General features: G+C 39.0%; 1 protein-coding gene across 1 annotated transcript; it reads left to right on the top strand.

Moving 5' to 3' along the window:
• Nucleotides 1-519: 519 nt before the first annotated feature.
• Nucleotides 520-15932, top strand: sult6b1.1.L (sulfotransferase family 6B member 1 gene 1 L homeolog). The gene is given in 8 exon segments (NM_001095603.1): nucleotides 520-698; nucleotides 7209-7431; nucleotides 7729-7838; nucleotides 9056-9145; nucleotides 12201-12327; nucleotides 13329-13423; nucleotides 14959-15115; nucleotides 15669-15932. Coding segments are annotated over 7 exon segments (879 nt in total). The 5' UTR covers nucleotides 520-698; nucleotides 7209-7262; the 3' UTR covers nucleotides 15800-15932.
• Nucleotides 15933-20348: the final 4416 nt, after the last annotated feature.

The following is a 20348-nucleotide window of genomic DNA, read 5'->3' as shown; positions in this document are numbered from 1 at the left end:
TGATTGCTGATGCAGATTTTATTAATGCCTTTAGGAGTGGCTTGGATCATTTCTTGGACAAAAATAATATCTAAGCTATTACTGCCTGAAACTTTTGTATTATAAATAGCAATCTACCCCATGTTATAAAATAAGAAGTTACATATTAGAAGTCACCTAAAATTTCCACTAGGAAATAGTTTGATGGGGTTTATCTATCACCCAAATTCTTGTCATATGCCTGGTAACAAACGTCGGTTTTGCACTGGAGAAAAATAAAAATTGTTTTATTTTCCTATTTTTCAGCTGAGGTAAAATATGGCTTACAAAGTCCCTTGAGTTAATGGATGAGAGTCCATTCCAGTTGGCCACTCCGGGTGCACTTGTTTCCCATCCAGGGAGCTGAAAGGTGTTTATAGGCTGCAGCTGTGCAAGGGAAAAACTGAGTATTTTTTAAAAAGCTTGTGTGTTTGATTTTGTAGGGGGGTATTAAACCCTCTACTTATGTTACAAAGGGACGTCACACAAGTATTAGGTAGAGACAGACAAGGCTCTGTCATCTCTGTAAAAGCCTTAAATTAACTGGCTAAGAGTCAATTATACTGCATTGAACTGCGTGTGCCTCAGCCTGGGGTATCTGGAAGCATATCCGGTGCTCTACATCCAGGAAACTACCATCCCACTACTTGAAATTGCTACATATTATTCTGGATCTAAAGGTACTTAAGATTACATTTATTAAGTGTGTCTTCTTCCAGCGTTTCAACAATTTCTGTCCATTTCGGCGCATGCGCAGTTGTCACAAACTGGCTAAATTGCTCCAACTGCACATGCGCTTCTTTGGTCTCAGTCTTAGATTACCAAAGACCTGGAAGATGGCTGCCGTGAACTGCGATCCCTGCATCTGCATGGAGGGGTAAGTAAAAAGTTAGGGGCATTTCCCCAGGGGGCAGCTAGGCTGGGGGGGGGTAGGGGGTAGGGTTTTTTTAGTTAACGTTTGAATTCTCCTTTTAAGGTTACCAGAATACCAGTACCAGTGGGTATTTTCACCCTTGGCAAAATGTTTCCTGCGTGCCAGATTCTAAATTTGGTAGAAAGAAAGGGATGAGAGGAGGAGACTGGGGTGGAGGTATAACGAAATGAAGAGAGGAGTTGGGGACTGGGAAGAAGAGAGAAGTTGGGGATGGGGGGTATAGAGATATGGAGAGAGGAGGAGGGGATGGGGGATATAGAGCTATGAAGAGTGGAGGACGGGACTGAAGTAAGACAATGGGACTGGGATAATGGGAATATAAAGTTATAGGTTGAAGTGGGAGTAAAACAGTGTCAGACTGGGGTGTCCTGAGCCCACTGGGGGCCAACATATCAAGGTCCTCCCTGCAGCCTGACCTGCCGCCCCACTGCAGCTGCCAGGCCCAGACTGGCAATCTGTGGGTTCTGGCAAATGCCAGAGGGGCTGCTGTATGGCTCCATAGAAAGTTACCATAAAGTGGGCTGGTAGGGGTCTGTTTGGGCTGGTAGGAGGCTGTTTGGGCCTCTGTGTACTTGGAATGACAGGGCCTATTTTGACTCCCAGTCCAGGCCTGGCAGCTGCCACACAGGTCCGGACTGAGAATTAAAATAGGCCCTGGCATTTCAGGTACACAGAGGACCAAACAGCCCCCACCAGCCCACTAATTACTGACTTTCTATGGGACCTGATAGCAGCCCCTCTGGTATTTGCCAGAACCCAAAGATTGCCAGTCCGGGCCTGCTGCCACAAATGGATCCCTCTGACCCAGTCTTGAGCAGGCAGGGGTACTGGGTTGGCCCAGTCTGATGCTGGACTAAAGGAATATAAATGTAAGTAAGAACATGGCTGGGTGTAAGGTAATGTTAACTGAGAAGAAGAGCACAGATGTTATAAAGGTAGCAGAAAAGGACTGGGGGCAAGTGAATAAGAAGAGGACTGGGAATGGAGGCCTACAATGGGAGATGTGGAGGCAGTTAAAGTAATATGAAGTAGCCAAGGGGGGCATGAAGAGATCTGAAGTAAAAATATGAAGGAATATTAAGAAAGGAAAGCAGTGTAGGTGAGAGGATAAAAATTGACAATGGTGGGGCCTGTGGATCAGGGGATATGAGTAAGAGGGAGAGAGGGACAATGAAATTAGAGATTTATTTGCATGTAATTTTGCTGTCCCGTTTATTTTGTGGCCTTACAGGGTGTATTTGTGGATACTTATTAGTAATTGAGTTGCTTTATTTTATTAACCTGTACACTTAGTTTTCATAATTATTTTTCTGCCTTGTATTTTTCATTATCATCTTTCCTGTACTCTTGGAACTTCAAAATGTAATGCCCCCACATAATCTTCTCCGTTGCTATCTTCATCCCGGCACATCTCTGTGACACAGATGGGAGAACACTTCAGTAGGTATTAACTCTAGGGTTGCCATGCGTTTGGTTTAGATCCGGACAACCTTGTTTTCAGAAGGGCTACCCGGGTCAAAACTGCCTGCCCGGTTTTCCAAACTAGGAATAAGCGCTAGATTGATAACCGCTGATCGCCACGTCATCACCCCGCCCCACTACGCCATTGTTCCGCCTCTTCATGTCATTGCCCCACTTTGTCACAGCCACTCCCACTATGACATTGGGGGGATGGGAAAAGATGGCAACCCTACTTCACTCACTTCTAATTTCTGTACCCAGAAGTGTTCCAGCTCTGTTCCATATCCATGTTGGACTGAGGCAGTGGTGGCCCACTGGGGTTGTGACTTGAAGGACCCTCCTCACAATTCCCAGGGCCCCTCCTGACATATACACTCTCCCCCGCTGCTTCCGGTAACTTCAGTTCCTAACCTCTAATCTTTGACGCAACGACACAGGCAGGGGAGCTGGCCTGGATCGGCAGAGGCCCATGAAAGCCAGGGTCCATCTAGTTTTCTCCTGGTGTTCCGCTGGCCCAGTCCAACCCTGTTCTTTAACCAGGCCAGGAGGGGGACCCTTCAGTTCGTATGGAGGGCCTTTCAAGTCACAGTCCCGATGGGCCCCGACATCCCAGTCGAACCCTATCCTTATCTTTATCCTAGACACTTTATTGGGTAACAGTCCCAGGGGAATGATTCACAACTGAACAAGAAGAGTTCAATGAACAGTTCAACTATAAAAGTTGCAATTTAGAAACTTGGCTACATTTTAGATTGATGAACGTTTAAACTCCTTATACAGACTAAATGTAGCTGTTTGTCGCAATATCAATATTAGTTTTGTTTATTCTACTTATCTGCTACTAAAGGCAGTTTATATGTTTAACCCTCCATTTGACAGTCATTGTTCTGTTCAAAGATTTTTACTACTGCTTCCATCTACAAATTCCTGTTTCTCTACACTATCACTTCTCACTACATCCTTATGAAAGCACAACCTTCTGTCACATTCTCTCCCTTTCTCTTGTAATATTTCTGCAAATACTGGTACTTGCCATGTTCTTTCTCCCTCCAAATACTTTGCCTTAACCCTTTCAAAACGTTGCCCTGCCTAACTGTATTCAGTTTTCGACTCTTCCTATCTTTTTCTTCTGCCTGTCACAGTACCCATTCTGTAACTAATAATTCCACAGGTTCATAACTTGTTTTATTCAAGTCATTTAATGTTTTTGTCCTAACTGAACCTGGCTCCTGCTTTCCCTCATTGTAGCCTCTCTCTCTCTCTCTCTCTCTCTCTCTCTCTCTCTCTCTCTCTCTCTCTCTCTCTCTCTCTCTCTCTCTGTCTTATACATACTGATTAAACGTGCATGTGTGCCCCTGTTCCTCCCTCCTTCACACTCTCTTCTTAGAAAGAGCTTACAGTTTCACTCTCTGTGTGTGACAGCACAACCACTTCCTCTACTACATTCCTCTGCGACTTTGAATCCTGACTTTTTTTTCTCTTGCCACAGTCAGCCTTGTGATTACATTACGTGATTTCAAATGAAATACTGACAACCACTTTTATTCCCACCTTTCCTCCATATTTAATGTCTTTATAATGGCTCTCTGTCAATGTTTGAGCCTTTTTCTCTTCCACCCTACAGTAAAATTCCTTACTCTTTAATGGAATGTATATAATATACAGTGCTGAATGCAAGTTGCACTATGTAAAGATATGGGACCTGTTATCCAGAATGCTCATGACCTGGGATTTTCCGGATAAGTGATCTTTCCGTAATTTTGATCTCCATAATTGGTCTGCTAAAAGTCATTTAAACATTAAATTAACCCAGTATAATTGTTTTGCAAGTTACTGTATTTATTACAGAGAAAAGGGAAATCATTTTTAAAAATGTGAATATGATTAAAATGGAGTCTACGGGAAATGGCCGTTCTGGATAACGGGCTTCCAGATAATGGATCCTATACATGTACATATATATGCATAGAGAAAAGTTCACACATCCAGAGTGTTAAAATAAACATGTTTTTGTAAAACTAAATGTATTGGAATAAACTATTTAAATATAGATCTAGTTGTACCAAAACATGTTTTTTAAAGATAAAGGGAAAAACTAACTTCATGCGAAGATAAATAAAGTCATTAGATACTATATTGTATGGTTTTGTTCTTCCTTTTCCTTTCTCTGCTGATGCAGAGTGAAAAGTGAATCATGTTAAGGCTTTGGAAGAAGGAAAGCCAGAGAAATGACAGCATGAAAATAAATGGATTACACTGACAGCCAGGGCCAGAACTAGGGGTAGGCAGAGTAGGCACGTGCCTAGGGTGCAAAGCTGGGGGGCGCCAGGCACGTACCTCCTCTGTCACCTAACTCTAGTCCGGTTCCCTTCTTTGCCCGACTATCTGTGGTATTTTAGCATTTTTTGCGCTTGTGCGCATGCGCAAGAACTCTAATCAGCGCATGCGCACGTGCGAGCAGCAATTCACGCATGCGCACGCGAGCGGCCATTCGTGCATGCACACGCTAAGCCGGCACCACGACTAGCGGGCTTGCCTAGGGCGCCTGGCCAGCGCGGCCCGGCTCTGCTGACAGCTTTAGGTATAAAGTAATTTTGTCTTTGAAAATGTTTGTGCAGATGCTGCAGTTTGGGGCATATTTAAAGGAAAACTATATCCCCAAAATGAATACTTTTTTTAAAAAAAATATGTTTTTATTTAGTTTTTCATAACAAATAAAATAGAATAAAATAAAATAAACAAACAAAGGAATTTGGAAATACCTGACAGGAAAATAGATAAGATCCATTATCGGTATAGATTAACATATAGTAGTAAAAGCAAAAATCCAAAATGAATACTTAAGCAACAGATAGTTTATATCAAATTAAGTGGCATATTAAAGAATCTTACCAAACTGGAATATATATTTAAGTAAAAACTGCCCATTTACATCTCTTGCCTTGAACCATCATGTTGTGATGGTCTGTGTGCTGCCTCAGAGATCACCTGACCAGAAATACTACAACTCTACCTGTAACAGGAAGAAGTGAGGAAGCAAAATACAGAACTCCGTCTGTTAATTGGCTCATGTGACCTAACATGTATGGTTTATTTGGTGTGTTTGTGTGCACCGTGAATCATACAATCCCAGGGGGTGGCCCTTATTTTTTAAAATGGCAATTTATGATTACCCACTGGCACATACTACTAAAAAAGTATATTATTATGAAAATGGTTTATTTACATGAAGAAGGGTTTTACATATGAGTTGTTTTATGCAATATATTTTTATAGAGACCTACATTGTTTGGGTATAGTTTTCTTTAATAAAGGTTGAAAGAACAATTCACTAGAAAACTGATTGTACCCAAAACCCAATAGTTGTGTTGGCTGTTGTGTATTTTTTGGGGAGCATTATTTTTTCACCCTATTGCCTGGTAAAATTGCCTGTAACCGTTACAATGCACTTACAATTAAAGTAACTTTACCTGTACTAAGTGCTGTATTGACTTGACAGTATTACAGATATGGGATCCATTATCCAGAAACCCATTATACAGAAATCTCTGAATTACAGGATGGCCTGTACTACTATTTCAAATCTGTGCTTTGGCATTTTTGGTAATCTCGGGTACATAAAGATCCTGAATTTCACACAGAAAATCTGAAATAAACTTTCCAATTAAACATGATCAGGGGCGCTCCGCCAATAAGGTTGCCACCTGGCCGGTATTTTCACCGGCCTAGCCAGTAAAATACCAGCCCAGGCCGGGGCCGGTATTACCTGCAATGTAGCTGCCGGTAAATGTGTGATCACCATTCAAACTGCTCCCGGCCTCCCTCGATGCACCCTCAGCCCACCCTTTTCTTCCCTCTACAGCCCACCCCTTGATGTCATGGCCACGCCCCCCATGACAGCGCTATGCTGCTCCGTGACATCACACCCTGCCCATTTTTAGAATGATCCTCCACCTCGTGGATCCGCCCCCTTCCCTGGCCGGTAAAGATTTTTCAAAAAGGTGGCAACCCTATCCACCAATGAGGCGAGTTGAGGCACTCGCCTCAGGAGGCAGCACCCCCTGGTTGCCAGTGGCGGAAAAAATGCCGCTCCTGGTAAGTAAGAGCCAAATTTCCGGTTTTCAACCTGAAAATTCGGCTCTTCTAGTGCAGAGAGCACAATTGCGCTCTCTGCATTAGCGATGTGGACCCCCCAACCCCGTCCGGCGCTCAAGGTGAGTGCCGTGGGGAGGTGGGAGGGGGCAACAAAAACTAAGGCCGCCTCAGGCGGCAAATTGGGCAGGATCGTCCCTGAACATGATGCAAATTGGAGTACGCACAGTTATAAGATCCATTATCCATAAACCCATTATCCAGAAAGCTTAAAGTTATGGGAAGGCTATCTCCCATAGAGTCCATTATAATCGAATAATTCAAATAAAAAAAATGATTTCCTTTTTCTCTGTAATAATAAAACAGTACCTTGTACTTGATCTAAGATATAATAAATTCTTACTGTAGGCAAAGCAATCCTATGGGGTTTATTTAATGTTTTAAATTACTTAAGGCATGGTGATTCACATTATGGAAAGATCCCTTATTTGGAAAACCCCAGGTCCCGGGCCTATACCTGTACAAAGAGAGATGCTTTTTTTTTTAGTTAAGCTTTATAATACACATAATAAACACGAAAGAAATCTGTGAATTGTGCAGAAGGACCCTGCCCTTATGTAATATGAGATTTGGAGACAAACACACCCCTTGCTTGCACTTACAAAAGAAGCAACTGTGTGACTTGGCTCATTTCCCGATACAGAAAATGTCTGCCACAGAGGAAAGCAAATCAGGTCAGGAGAGATTCCTGGAAGAAATGAAGAGAGTCCAAGCGGAAGCTAAGAGCAAAACACGAGAAGAGTTGTTAATGATTTATAAGGGCATTTCCTACCCCAGCTGTATTTGCAGTGAGCAGACCTTTCAAGCTCTGGAATCCTTTGAAGCCAGAGAGGATGATTTGCTGATTGTAACATATCCAAAATGTGGTAAGTGTGTAAGAGCTCCTTTAGGAACGCACATATCTCATGCTAAACTGCACAAATCAAAAAACAAACCACAAAGTTAGACTTGAACCTAGTTGTATACAACTGCAAAGAACACAAGACAGGCCTGGAAACTTACACTTGCCATGCAAAGGTGTTACTTCCAGTATTTACGGAGGGATTTTGGGAAAATGCAAAATTGGCGAGTAGCAACTGTCTTTTCTATGACTAATGTATTAAATCAGAATACTTTTAAATATATGTATTGATGCCTTCTGCATGTTATATTTTTTGTTTTAGGGACAAATTGGGTAATAGGTATACTGCATGAAATGTTGTTCTTCATCAATGGTAAAGAGCCTACTATAGACCAAGCTATAATTGAATTTGGAAAACCGGAAAAAGTTCAGGTCAGTAAAATACAGAAAGTAATATATTCGCGCCAGACCAAAGCTAAGGAGTGCCCTAGGCAAGCCCCCAGTCCTGATTGCCCTGCCACAGTGAGGTGAAGAGTGTGGGGTGATGGGCAGGAGAGGTGATCGTGATGACTGGGAGTGTATCTTAGTTGAGCAAAAAACCTTGAAATTGTGTAGGTTCCGTTATCCAGAAACACATTATCCAGAAATCTTCAAATTATAGGATCTCCTATTGACTCAAATAATTCAAATTTTGATATATGATATGCTTTTCTTTTTTTTCTCTGTAATAATAACACTGTGCCTTTTATTTATTCCTAACTAAGATCTAATTAATCCTTATTATAGGCAAAAAAATCAGGTTTATCTATTTTTAGCACATGGATATCCAAATAACAGAAAGATACCTTATCTGGAAAACCCCAGGTCCCAATCTTTCTGGATAACAAGTCCCATACCTATATTAGGGGGGTTATTTTATTTATCAAAGGTCAAGTTGTGTTTTTCCCAAAACAACAACAATTGGAAACAAATGTACATTGCAAAAGTGTTCAGATATGCACTGTGAAAAAGTTCACATCAATTATATTTTCAGGTTTAGAACCCCTTTAAGTACAACCCCACTTAGGCTGAGAAATGAAGCATATTAGATATCTCTGGAGGGAATGCATTTAAAAGCCATGCCCTTATGTTGTTAGTTCGTTTAGGCTCATCTATGTAAAAAGATCCACAATATAATCACTCTGCATAATCTGTGTACTGGTAGTCTATCTACCTTGTAAGGCTACTTTTTAAAGGGTGGTGGCACACGCTAAAATTCCGGGCAGAATAGTCTAATCTGACTAATCTCCCCGAAATACCTTCACAGTCGCATTCCAGCCGGCGGGATGGCACTCGGATTGCTTAGTTTTCCAAAGTCGCCCAAGGTTGCCTCACGTCACGAGAAAACATTTCAGGGAGATTAGTCGCCGAAGAAGAGGAGATTTGTCGATGGACGACTAATCTCCCCGGAATCTTAGCGTGTGCCACCACCCTAAGGCTAAACTTTGAAATGTTTGTTAAAGAAAATAAAAAGGTGACAGGAAGAGAATTCTTTAGCAGACATGGCATGAGCTTAATTCACAAAAGCCATTGTATGACTATAAGATACTCTGCAGGATCATTTCAATCTCTCCATTAATATATTATACCTGTACATTTAACATTATCAGATTCTGAAAGAAGCATCGTCCCCAAGAGTGTTTGCAACACATTTGAATTATAAGGACATCCCCAAGTCTTTTTTGGAAAAGAAAGTAAAGGTAATTATTATTCCTTGGTGGGGCCCTGGGCTGTAACCTTTATGCACCTGGGCCCAGGTTACCACGCAGATAGGCCCAATAATGATCTGTAACTGCTTTAGATCTCCCCCTGCCCATTTATTGTTTTAGTATCTTGTTTGGTCCCCTCACTCGTCTATTTTAATTCCCAGTTTTGCCTATAATGCAGTTATTCAACTAGCAAACACAATCTATACACAATATACTGTTATTAAATTAAGGGTGGTTAATTTGTACCTGGGAGAATGGTTCATCCCTGCAATAGATGAATAATCTGACACCAGGTGTAGCATCAGTAGGCCAGCTCTGTGCCTAACCACTGTTTTGTTCAAATGTTACAGCCAAAAGATAGATTTGTCACTTGTAGTACCAACTCACCTCATTTTCAATAGCACTACACCACTAATCAAACTGTATAATACACACTAAATACTTTAAAACTGAATAATTGTTTTGCCCTTGTTTCAAACATAAAAGCATATATCCACATACAGGTATGTGATCAGTTATCCGGAATCCCTTTATCCAAAAAGCTCCAAATTACGGAAAGGCCATCTCCCATACACTCCATTTCGCCCAAATATTCCAAACTTTAAAAATAATTTCCCTTTTCCCTTTAATAATAAAACAGTGCCTTGTACTTGATCCTAACTAAGATATAATTAATCCTTATTGGAAGCAAAACCAGCGTATTGGGTTTATTTAATGTTTGCACAATTTTCTAGTAGACTTAGGGGCAAATTTACATAGGGTCGAATATCAAGGGTTAATTAACCGTTAATTGTACGATCGAAAGAAAAATCGCTCGAATCGAATGATTCGAAGGATTTTAATCCATCGATCTAAAGATTTTCCTTTGATCATAAAATTGTTAGGAAGCCTATGGGGACCTTCCCCATAGGCTAACATTGGCCTCAGTAGGGTTTAGGTGGCGAAGTAGGGGGTCGAAGTTTTTTTTTTAAAGAGACAGTACTTCGAATATTGAATGGTCGAATAGTCAAACGATTTTTAGTTCGAATCGTTCAAGTCATAGTCAAAGGTCGAAGTAGCCAATTCGATGGTCTAAGTAGCCAAAAAAATCATTCGAAATTCAAAGTTTTTTTTATTCTATTCCTTCACTCGAACTAAGTAAATGGGCCCCCAAAGGTATGAAGATCCAAATTATGGAAAGATCTCTTATCTGAAAAACCCCAGGTCCCAGAGCATTCTGAATAACAGGTACCATACCTGTATAAGCTTATATATATTTTTTGTTTTTATCATCTACCAAATAATGTTATGCTCCCCCTATAACAGATACCAATATGATTAGCTTTTAGTTCTCTTAATAAACCTTGTTTGTCAACCACATAAACATTCAAGTAGCCAACTGTGATTCCTCTGCCGTAGCTGTTACATTTTATTGTTCGTATCTAGAGGAATTCAGTAAGGCCAAGGGCACATGGAACATGGACTCTGCTTCTATCAGCCTGTGTATTTTTGTGCCCCATCTCGATTGATTTGAATAAGATCTGCCTGCATGCACTCTCACACAGCAGAGAAGAAGCTGAGGTCAGCCCAAATACACAAAAGGAAGCATATTCGGGCCAACCTCTGCTCCATTGAGTATGACTACATACAAGAGAAAGCAGCTATGATGAATGCAGCAGGGGCATGGAGCAGATCTGCCTCTCAGCCTGCAAAAGTATGCAGGCTGAAAGCAGTGGAGCCTATGGTCTGTGTACCCTTAGCTTAAAGAACCAAAGCATATAAGCTTTAATGCATCCATGAATAAACAAATGACGTATAATAGAAAAGGGAATTTCTTGTCTCTGTGAACATTTCTTGTCTCACAGTAGATGTATGAGTATTTACTATATGTGACTGGAAGATAGGTGTGTGTGAGAGGGGATTCTGTGTGTTGCTTGAATAGGTGATTGAGTACAGAGGAAACACCTACAGTTTTGTTTTCAAATGAGCAAATATCATGTTATGAACACAATGATCAAAGAAACCCTTTCATATAGTTGGAAACTATAACACACATAAATAAATAGTAGAGGCATAGTAGAGTAGTATTCATATATTAAAGCATTTTTCCAAGCCTCCCTGTATTTAAAATTACTAAAGGGTGAGCTCATAAGCCCAGAATGTATACTGCGATAGTATATAGTGGAAGTTTATAAAAGACCTTTGTGTGACTAAAACATATTGAAGAAACATTGAATTGGTTGCTTGAATGGATCACCAAAGAAAAAGAAAAGTACACCAAAGAAAGTAACAAATGATAACATGTCAATCAGGATCAGATTTACGGTGAACACTAACCTGTTTTTTAGAAAACGGCACATTCAGTTCCGTACACAAGCACAATGAATATTTCATAGTTTCAGTTTAATTCTGTATGACTTGTGGAGCCAGTATTTGGGTAACACAGGGATCATACTTTGTAAGTACTCTCATAGGATGGTAAGAGCTGTAGATCAGCAACATCTAATTGAAGACCTCTGCCATGATAAATCAGATAAATAAAATATATAAAAGTTTTGCATCAATATTTATTATTGCTATATATAATGTATCGACAGAAAAAAAATACACAGTATTCACTGTCACTGTCATATATGAGCCAGTGTTGTATGCTCACTTGGCCCATGGGCTGGATGGAGAACATACAAGGAGACATGCAAGAGATTTTGAACTTTTTATTGTGCCAATTGTTTGGGACTATCATGCTGTAGTCCTGTAATCTGTAGAAAAACATGAGGCAACAGGTCAGGTGCATGTATACATAAATCACAGTTTATTCTCAAAACAAATATTGTGCAAAACAAATGTTGGCCATACATCACAAGATCTGTGGATATGTGCTATCTTGTTGTATTAGAAGCCTCTTTACAGTTATTGGCCCTGTGCTATAAATATGTAACAGAACAGAGATATATGCATTTCTCATTTCATTATACGATTGAAAAATGTAAACAACGGCATTGTGATGAAATAATGTACAAATGTCGCTACATTAAAAAAAATTAAAAGTGTGCTTCTCATTCAATAGATCTTGTTGATCCTTCGTAATCCTAAAGACACGGGGGTCTCTTACTTCCACTTCTGTAATAATAATCCAGTACTTCCCAGCTATGACTCATGGGATTTGTTTTTTGATGATTACATAAATGGAAAAGGTAGGATTTTATGTTATCTAATACTGGTACATTTTATCTCGCTCGTAAGAAACTGTGTTTGTTATCCATTCCCCAGTCTGTTTGCACCAGCATCGAAAGTGGCTTCGAGATAAGTCACCAGCACACTCTGGCCCCTCTTCTAATTAATAACCTAGTGCACAGTGTGGGGGGAATGGCATCCACGTTTATCCTAATAAGGAAAGAATTATGCAGCATGGAAAGTGAGCATTAAATACCCCAGTACCCTGTACATACTGAAAGTAACACTTCAGGGCAGATTTATCAAGGGTCAAATTTTTAAGGGCTAAAAAACCCTCAAATTCGACCCTCGAAGTAAAATCCTTCGAATTCGAAGGATTTTAGCGCTAAAGCTTCGAACGATTTTGATCGATCGAAGGATTTTTATTTGACCAAAAAAAACAAAGAAAAGTGCTGGGGAAGGTTCCCATAAGCTAACATTGGACTTCGGTAGCTTTAATCTGGCGAAGTATGAAGTCGAAGTTTTTTTTAAAGAGACAGTACTTCGATTATCAAATGGTCGAACGATTTTTACTTCTAATCGTACGAATCATTCGATTTGATCAAATTCGATCGAATTTGACCAATTCGATGGTCGAAGTACCCAAAAAAATACTTTGAAACTCAAATATTCAAAAATTCTAATATTTTATTCAAACTATTCACTCGAGCTTAGTAAATCTGCCCTTCATGCTTTTAAAGGCAAGTTTAAAGGCAGTGTTTGTTCTGCTGAATAAAATATGTAAAACAAGGTCAGTATGGTATAAAATTCTGACCTACATTTGGGAAAGACCATTTTCTGTAATTCTCCACTAAATGAAATGTGATCAACACCACGAATGTCGGCTTTCTTTGAAAAATACCTCTGCCTGAGATATAATTGTAAATACAATAATTCTAAAAGCAAAAGCTTTTACAATTATTGTAGTCTTCGTCTATTTGTTATGATTTATGTGCTCTATATTTTGTTCATTTGATTTTAGTATGCTATGGGTCATTCTTTGATCACAATGTGGCATGGGGAGAGCACATTGATGATGAAAATATTATGGCAATTACATTTGAAGATATGAAACTGGTAAGTGTGGATTTCTGCGTGATTTGCATAGACACTACCTTTTAAAGATGAATATCTGATAATTCTCACAGCTGTAGCTTCCAAATAATATATTGCTATACTAATTAGACTGAAGATCTAACAAGCAGGGCCCCTTCACTTCTGCCGTTGGCTTGCATTTATATGTTCTACTAGTATTATCTTTAGGGATGAACCGAATCCAGGATTCAGTTCGGGATTCAGGCAAGATTCAACCTTTTTCAGTAGGATTCGGCCGAATCCTTCTGCCCGGCCGAACCGAATCCAAATCCTAATTTGTATATGCAAATTATGGGTGGGGAGGGAATCCAGGATTCGATTCGTGATTTGGCCAAATCCTTGTGCTTGGCCTAACCTAATCCTAATTTTCATATGTGAATTAGGGACGGAAAGCAAAATCACATGACTTTTTTTCCCCCACTTTTCCCTTTCCTGACACTAATTTGCATATGCCAAATTTGTATTTGGTTAGGAATTCAGCCAAATTTTTCACAAAGGATATGGGGATTCGGCCAATCCCAAAAAGTGCATCTCTACTGTCAGCACAATTTAGTGGATTTTTTTTTCTATTGCAACCAATTCCTAGGGGCAGATTTACTAAAGAGCGAAGTTGCCATCGCTAGCGAAAATTCGCCAGAAATCCCATCCGTAGTGACATTGCTAATTTATTTAACAGGAGTAGAGGACATTTCGCTAGCAAAAGAGATTGTAGCGAGTATACTTTTGCACCCTATAACTAGGGATTGCCTTCAAAAGTTCTATCTATTAAAGATACAATTTTTTAAACCAATTTGAAGGGCATGGCACATTTGTTTTAAGGTGGGCTCATGTCTAGGGAGGGCATTAGAGGATCTATTTTGTCTTTATTATGCTTTCTTTGACATTTGTAATAATAAGTGGCCACTTCAAGTATTTGCACCATCACTAATAAAGACGTCTATACGACCTATATGAGTACTAGAGTACTAACGAAGTTATGCTAGGCAGAAATGAACGCTAGCAAAAGTTCGCTATGAAATGCTCGACGAATTAATGCAAGTGAAACTACACCAACATTCAGCTACTAATTTAGTGAATTAGCGTAGTGGTACCGAATTTACAACTGGCGAAGTGTGGCAGAGCCTTCGCTGGCGAAAATTTGCCCTTTAGTAAGTTTGACCCTAATGCCTTCTACAGATATTTTACACATATAGATCTCAATCTGGAGTAATTTGGAAACCACTTTTTCTACCCCCTTGGGATCTACTAGTTCTCTCTTCCTGTGCCAGGATTATCAGACATACACATTCTTGATTTATTTCATCTTAACCTTGCTTCACTGTCTAGGACCCCTTATTTCTAACCTTGATGTTGCTCTTCAAAAGTCACTAACAAGTCACTAATCGATGGAGCACAATGAGAGGCAACATTGAGGCTGAGAATACGTGTGTCTCTGGCTTTCTATTGCACAAGAACCTTCATAGATACAGTAAGTACAACTTCTGTTTTTTTATTTACATATTGTTGTTTCCTTGAAGGAATATGCTACGTATCTGAAAAAAATATCTGACTTCTTTGGACTCTCCTTGTCAGAGGAACAACTTAAAGTAATTGAAAACAAAACTACCTTTAAATCAATGAAAGAGAATTCAGAAGGCACGCATGGAAAACTTGGAAATACTTTTTTCCGCAAAGGTGCGTAGTTAGGATAATATTAACAGTAGAACATAATACCTTACTATATCACCTGCATGCAACATTTTTAGCAGTTCAAATCATTGTTAGTAGAATAAAAACTCCTCAGTAAGGCTACAAATGTATTGTTGTTGCGGCTTTTTATTGCTCATCTTTCTATTCAGGCCTCTCCTATTCAAATTCCAACCTCTTATTCAAATCAATGCATGGTTGCTAGGGTAAATTGGACCCTAGCAACCAGATAGCTGAAATTGCAAACTGGAGAGCTGCTGAATAAAAGTCAAATAAGTCAAAAACCACAAATAATAAAAAATGGAAACCAATTGCAAATTGTCTCAGACTTTCACTCTCTACATCATACTAAAAGTGAATTCAAAGGTGAACAATCCCATTTAACTCTTTCATGGTTAACTGGATACAAAATACAGTAAACCAGGGGTCTGTGATCATTTATATCTTCCAAACAAAATCCAAGCATTAACAACTTGAAGAAAAAAAGAAGTAAATGCATCAGCCTGAAAACGTAATACTTTGTTGTGTTTCTTTCTTCTAGGAGAAATAGGTGACTGGAAAAGTCTTTTTACTGAAGCACAAAGCAAAGACGTTGATGCAAAGTTCGAACAGCATCTTGCAGGGACTAAGCTGGGAGAGAAATTAAACTATAAAAAATACTGTGAATATTAGAAAATGTTCATTTGATTCACTCCTTTAGAAAACAAATATTACTGAATGTATTGGGGATTCATTTCATTCAGAAATAACACACCCTATGTTTTTGTTAATCAAACAAAAGATACTAAATAAAATACTACACTCATTTTTGATTTACTGTTAGTTTTTCTTTTACCAAGCCTGTGTTTTTTTTTTTTTTTACACTTTATGTGGTCTATCCTTAAAAAATACAAATATGTTTTATTGAATTTTGATCCAAGTAAATGTGAAATATTAGTGTTCTACAAAACCTATTATTATTTGCATATTTCAAAATTGTTACAAAAGTATCCTATCTGCAGCTGTGGCTGTTCTGGGCTCTCTGCCAACAGCCAATTAAGTTAGAAACATTGTTTCTTTTTTCTGGCTGTTCAGTGCAGAGAAAATTGGGACTTTCCAGTACAAACGAGGGACTGTGGGTTGAGCTGTCAAAAGAGGGACAGTTGGGAGGTATCGGTTACAGAGATCCTTCTGCACATTTTGGGAAGCAGACTGAAATCCAGCCAGATCCAATCCAAGCCTCCAGTGCATTAATGATAGTTTGGAAGTGAGACCTTATTAGTATCAGACTTTCCTGCCTCACATCTCAGTGGTAAGTGTGCAGCAGTACTGAGAGACAGGTAACCAATAGCTTGTTTGTGCAAAAACAACACAGCGGTTGACTGTACTGTATAGTTCCCCTCAGACAGACTCTGCAGAAGGAACATTCTGTGCCATTTGCTACAGGACACTCATTGCACCAATACAAAGTCATTGCTGACCAATACAAAGTGGAGTACAGAGTCATGGATAACTACATTTAAAGTGACAGTACCCACTTAAATCTAATATACAAAGCTCAGTGATCCTGGGAATTAACTTTTCTTTAAGGGCCTCAACTTTGCTGGCTGTTAGGACATTAGGGGAGCTCCCAAATATCCATATATTACATGTCAAATGCTTAGCTACCTTTATTGCTATAATCAAATACTAGTGTGGATCTAACTGATATAAATTGTATTGCATTGCATGTTATTTTCGACCATCTCTATTTCTGCATTTAATTACCAATTCATTTCAGCCCAGTATAATAAATCTGGGTTCACTTTCGGCTTGTGTTGGTATTTACTGGGAATCTTTGGGTTGTCACCACGATCATATCACTACTATATCAAGTCATACACTTGGGTAGGCTACAAGTACATTAGAGGACATTATCGACAAATAGCAGGGGACCATTTTACCCATGAAGAGGATCACCGTACCAGAGGCCACCCCTTTAGACTAGAAGAACTTTCATTTAAAACAATGTAGGGGGTTCTTTAAAGTGAGGACAGTGAGGTTGTGGAATGCACTGCTGGATGATGTTGTGATGGCTGATTCTGTTAATGCCTTTAAGAATGGCTTGGATGATTTCTTGGACAAGCATAATATCAAAGGCTATTGTGATACTAAAATCTATAGTTAGTGTAGATCTGGGTATACAGTATATAATTTATGTGAGGGTATGAAGGGGTCAGTGTGAGTATGTATGGATGCTGAATTTCATTTGGAGCGGTTGAACTTGATGGTCTTTTTTAACAGATTTAAAGGGGAACTCCACAAAAACATAACTTTTTGAAAAGTAAACATAATTTCAAGCAACTTTGCAATATACACCATTTAAGAAATGTGCAGACTTTTCATGGTTTCTGACAGTTCCCTAAGCCTAGCCCCCTGCTCTCTTGCTGATCTCTCTGACTACTTTGCTGAACTGGCTGACTACTATTACTTTGTATCAACAGCCATCTGTCCTTAGCCTGCATCCTCCAAACCCCACAATTCCCTGCACATGTGATTTCAGTAAGGAATGGAGCATTTGAAGAGAGAACTAAAACCTAACTAAAGAAGCAGGCTAGAAATGTTGTACATTATGTTTTTGGCTCCTGTATCAGCCCAAGGCAACCACAGCCCTTTAGCAGGGAAGATCTGTGCTTCCAAAGATGCCCCAGTAGCTCCCCATTTTCTTTTCTTTGCTGATTCTCTGCACGTGCTCTGTGCTGCCGTCACTTACTGAGCTTAGGGACCCACTCACAATATACAGTACACATAGAATAGAAATGTCACAATATAAGGCTGATAATTAATTAATACAGATAATTACTACATGGCAGTACAGAAACCAGTGCAACTAGCATCAGAATTTATTAATAATAATAATAATAATAATAATAGTAGTAATAATAATAATAATAAGCCATTTAGCATCATCTTATATTACAGACAAACCTCATTTTCTGCTTGATAATTTGCAACGACCCCTAAGCTTAGCTTCTCAACAGCTGTTCAGAGCTCACTGAGCATGTGAGTGTCGCAGACACTTTTCAAGATGGTGACCCCCCTGTGACAAGTTTGAAGTCCTGGATCATTGCTGCTTATTGACAAGCTGAAACTTTAATCTGGTGCAATAAATTCAGTTTATAAAATATGCCATTTGTAGCCATATTCATTCTTAGGGTTTAGTTCTCCTTTAAGAACACGGGTTTCCAGTGACATCTGGTTGGCTGTAATTAAATGGTGGACATTTAGACATGGGGCTTTAGGGATCACCAGGAATTTCCCCAACATCCCAGGCCTGTCCAATTTGCCTATACCAGCTTCATTCTTTCACCCTGGACATTGTTTTCCATTTTAGGAAATCCATTACCTATTACAAGGGATTGTGAAACTAGTAGTTTTAAAATACATTCCGTAGATGAGTCAAAATGTTCCCACAACATAAAATTACACTGTGTTCCTAAGACTGAATGATACAGCAGTTTTTTTCTGTAGTGAAATTTTAATAGGTTTTACATAACCTCAGGGTGAAAGGCTAACTGCTTATACTAATCTTATAGTTTTATATGCATTAGGCAAAGAACATTGGAGTATTCTGTGATATTTATACTTATCGGATCTGTTATCCAGAAACCCTGTTATCCATAAAGATCTGATTTACGGGAAGGCCATTTCCCCTATATTCCATTGTAAGTAAATAATTAAATTTTTTAAAAATGATTTCCTTTTTATCTGTAATAATAAAACAGTACCTTGTATTTGATCTAAACTAAGATATAATTAATCCTTATTGGAGGCATAATAATCCTATTGGGTTTAATTAATGTTTAAATGATTTTTTAGTAGACTTAAAGGGGCGGTTCACCTTTAAATTAACGTTTAGTATGATGTAGAGAGTGATATTCAGAGTCAATTTGCAATCGGTTTTGGTTTTTATTATTTGTGGTTTATGACTTATTTAGCTTTTTATTCAGCATCTCTCCAGTTTTCAATTATAGCAATCTGGTTGCTAGGGTCCAAATTACCTTAGCAACCATGCATTGATTTGAATAAGAGATTGGAATATGAATAGGAGAGGCCTGAGTAGAAAGATGAGTAATAAAAAGTAGCAATAACAATACATTTGTAGCCTTACAGAGCATTTGTATTTAGATGGGGTCAGTGACCCCCCCCCCCATTTAAAAGATGTAGAGTCAGAAGAAGGTGTCAAATAATTCAAAAACCATAAAAAAAATATTGACCAATTATTAATTGCCCAGAACTGGCCATTCTATAACATATTAAAAGTTCACTTGAAGGTGAACCACCCCTTTAAGGTATGGAGATCCAAATAACAGAAATACCCCTTATCTGGAAAACCCCAGTCCCCAAGCATTCTGGATAACAGGTCCCATACCTGCACTTTACGCAGATTTGCATTTTCAAGAACATTGTGAGATAAGAACTGTGTTTCCTTGTGCACTAAATTTTGCCATTTCTGTTTGCCACACACACACTAAATTTACTTAGGGGCTGATTTGATATTAAAACACCTGGCTGTGATCTTCAGAATGGGCAGGTTTTTCTCTATCTCTCCATTTTTTCATGTAAAAAAATAAACATTCAACATTATACCTGATGATTATGGGGGAAAAACAATCATGGTTTATAAAAAAGAGGGGTGCACAGACGGTTACACAGCAGGTAGAGTAAATGCTTATGCACCGACATCATGTTCCATTCGATTTCAAAATTTCAACATTCAACATTTCAGCTGGTCTTTATTTATGTTCCTGTTGAGATGATTTCTAGTCCGCAGCTACAAATGCCCTAGCAACCATCCATTGATTTGAATAAGAGGCTCGAATTTGAATAGGCGAGGGCTTGGGTAGAAAGATGAGGAATAAAAATGAGCAATAACATTAAGGGGTACATTTACTTAGCTCGAGTGAAGGATTAGAATGAAAAATACTTCGAATTTCGAAGTATTTTTTTGGCTACTTCGACCATCGAATTGGCTACTTCGACTACGACTTCCATTTCAAATCGAATGGTTTGAACTAAAAATCGTTCAACCATTTGATAGTCAAAGTACTGTCTCTTTAATAAAAACTTCGACCACCTACTTCGCCACCTGAAACCTACCAAGCACCAATGTTAGCCTATGGGGAAGGTTCCCATAGGTTTTCCTACCAATTTGTGATCGAAGGAAAATCGTTCGATCGATGGATTAAAATCCTTCAAATCA

Source organism: Xenopus laevis, chromosome 5L (genome assembly GCF_017654675.1).
Source record: "Xenopus laevis strain J_2021 chromosome 5L, Xenopus_laevis_v10.1, whole genome shotgun sequence".
Classification (NCBI taxonomy): domain Eukaryota; kingdom Metazoa; phylum Chordata; class Amphibia; order Anura; family Pipidae; genus Xenopus; species Xenopus laevis.
This window is presented reverse-complemented; position numbering and strand designations above follow the sequence as displayed.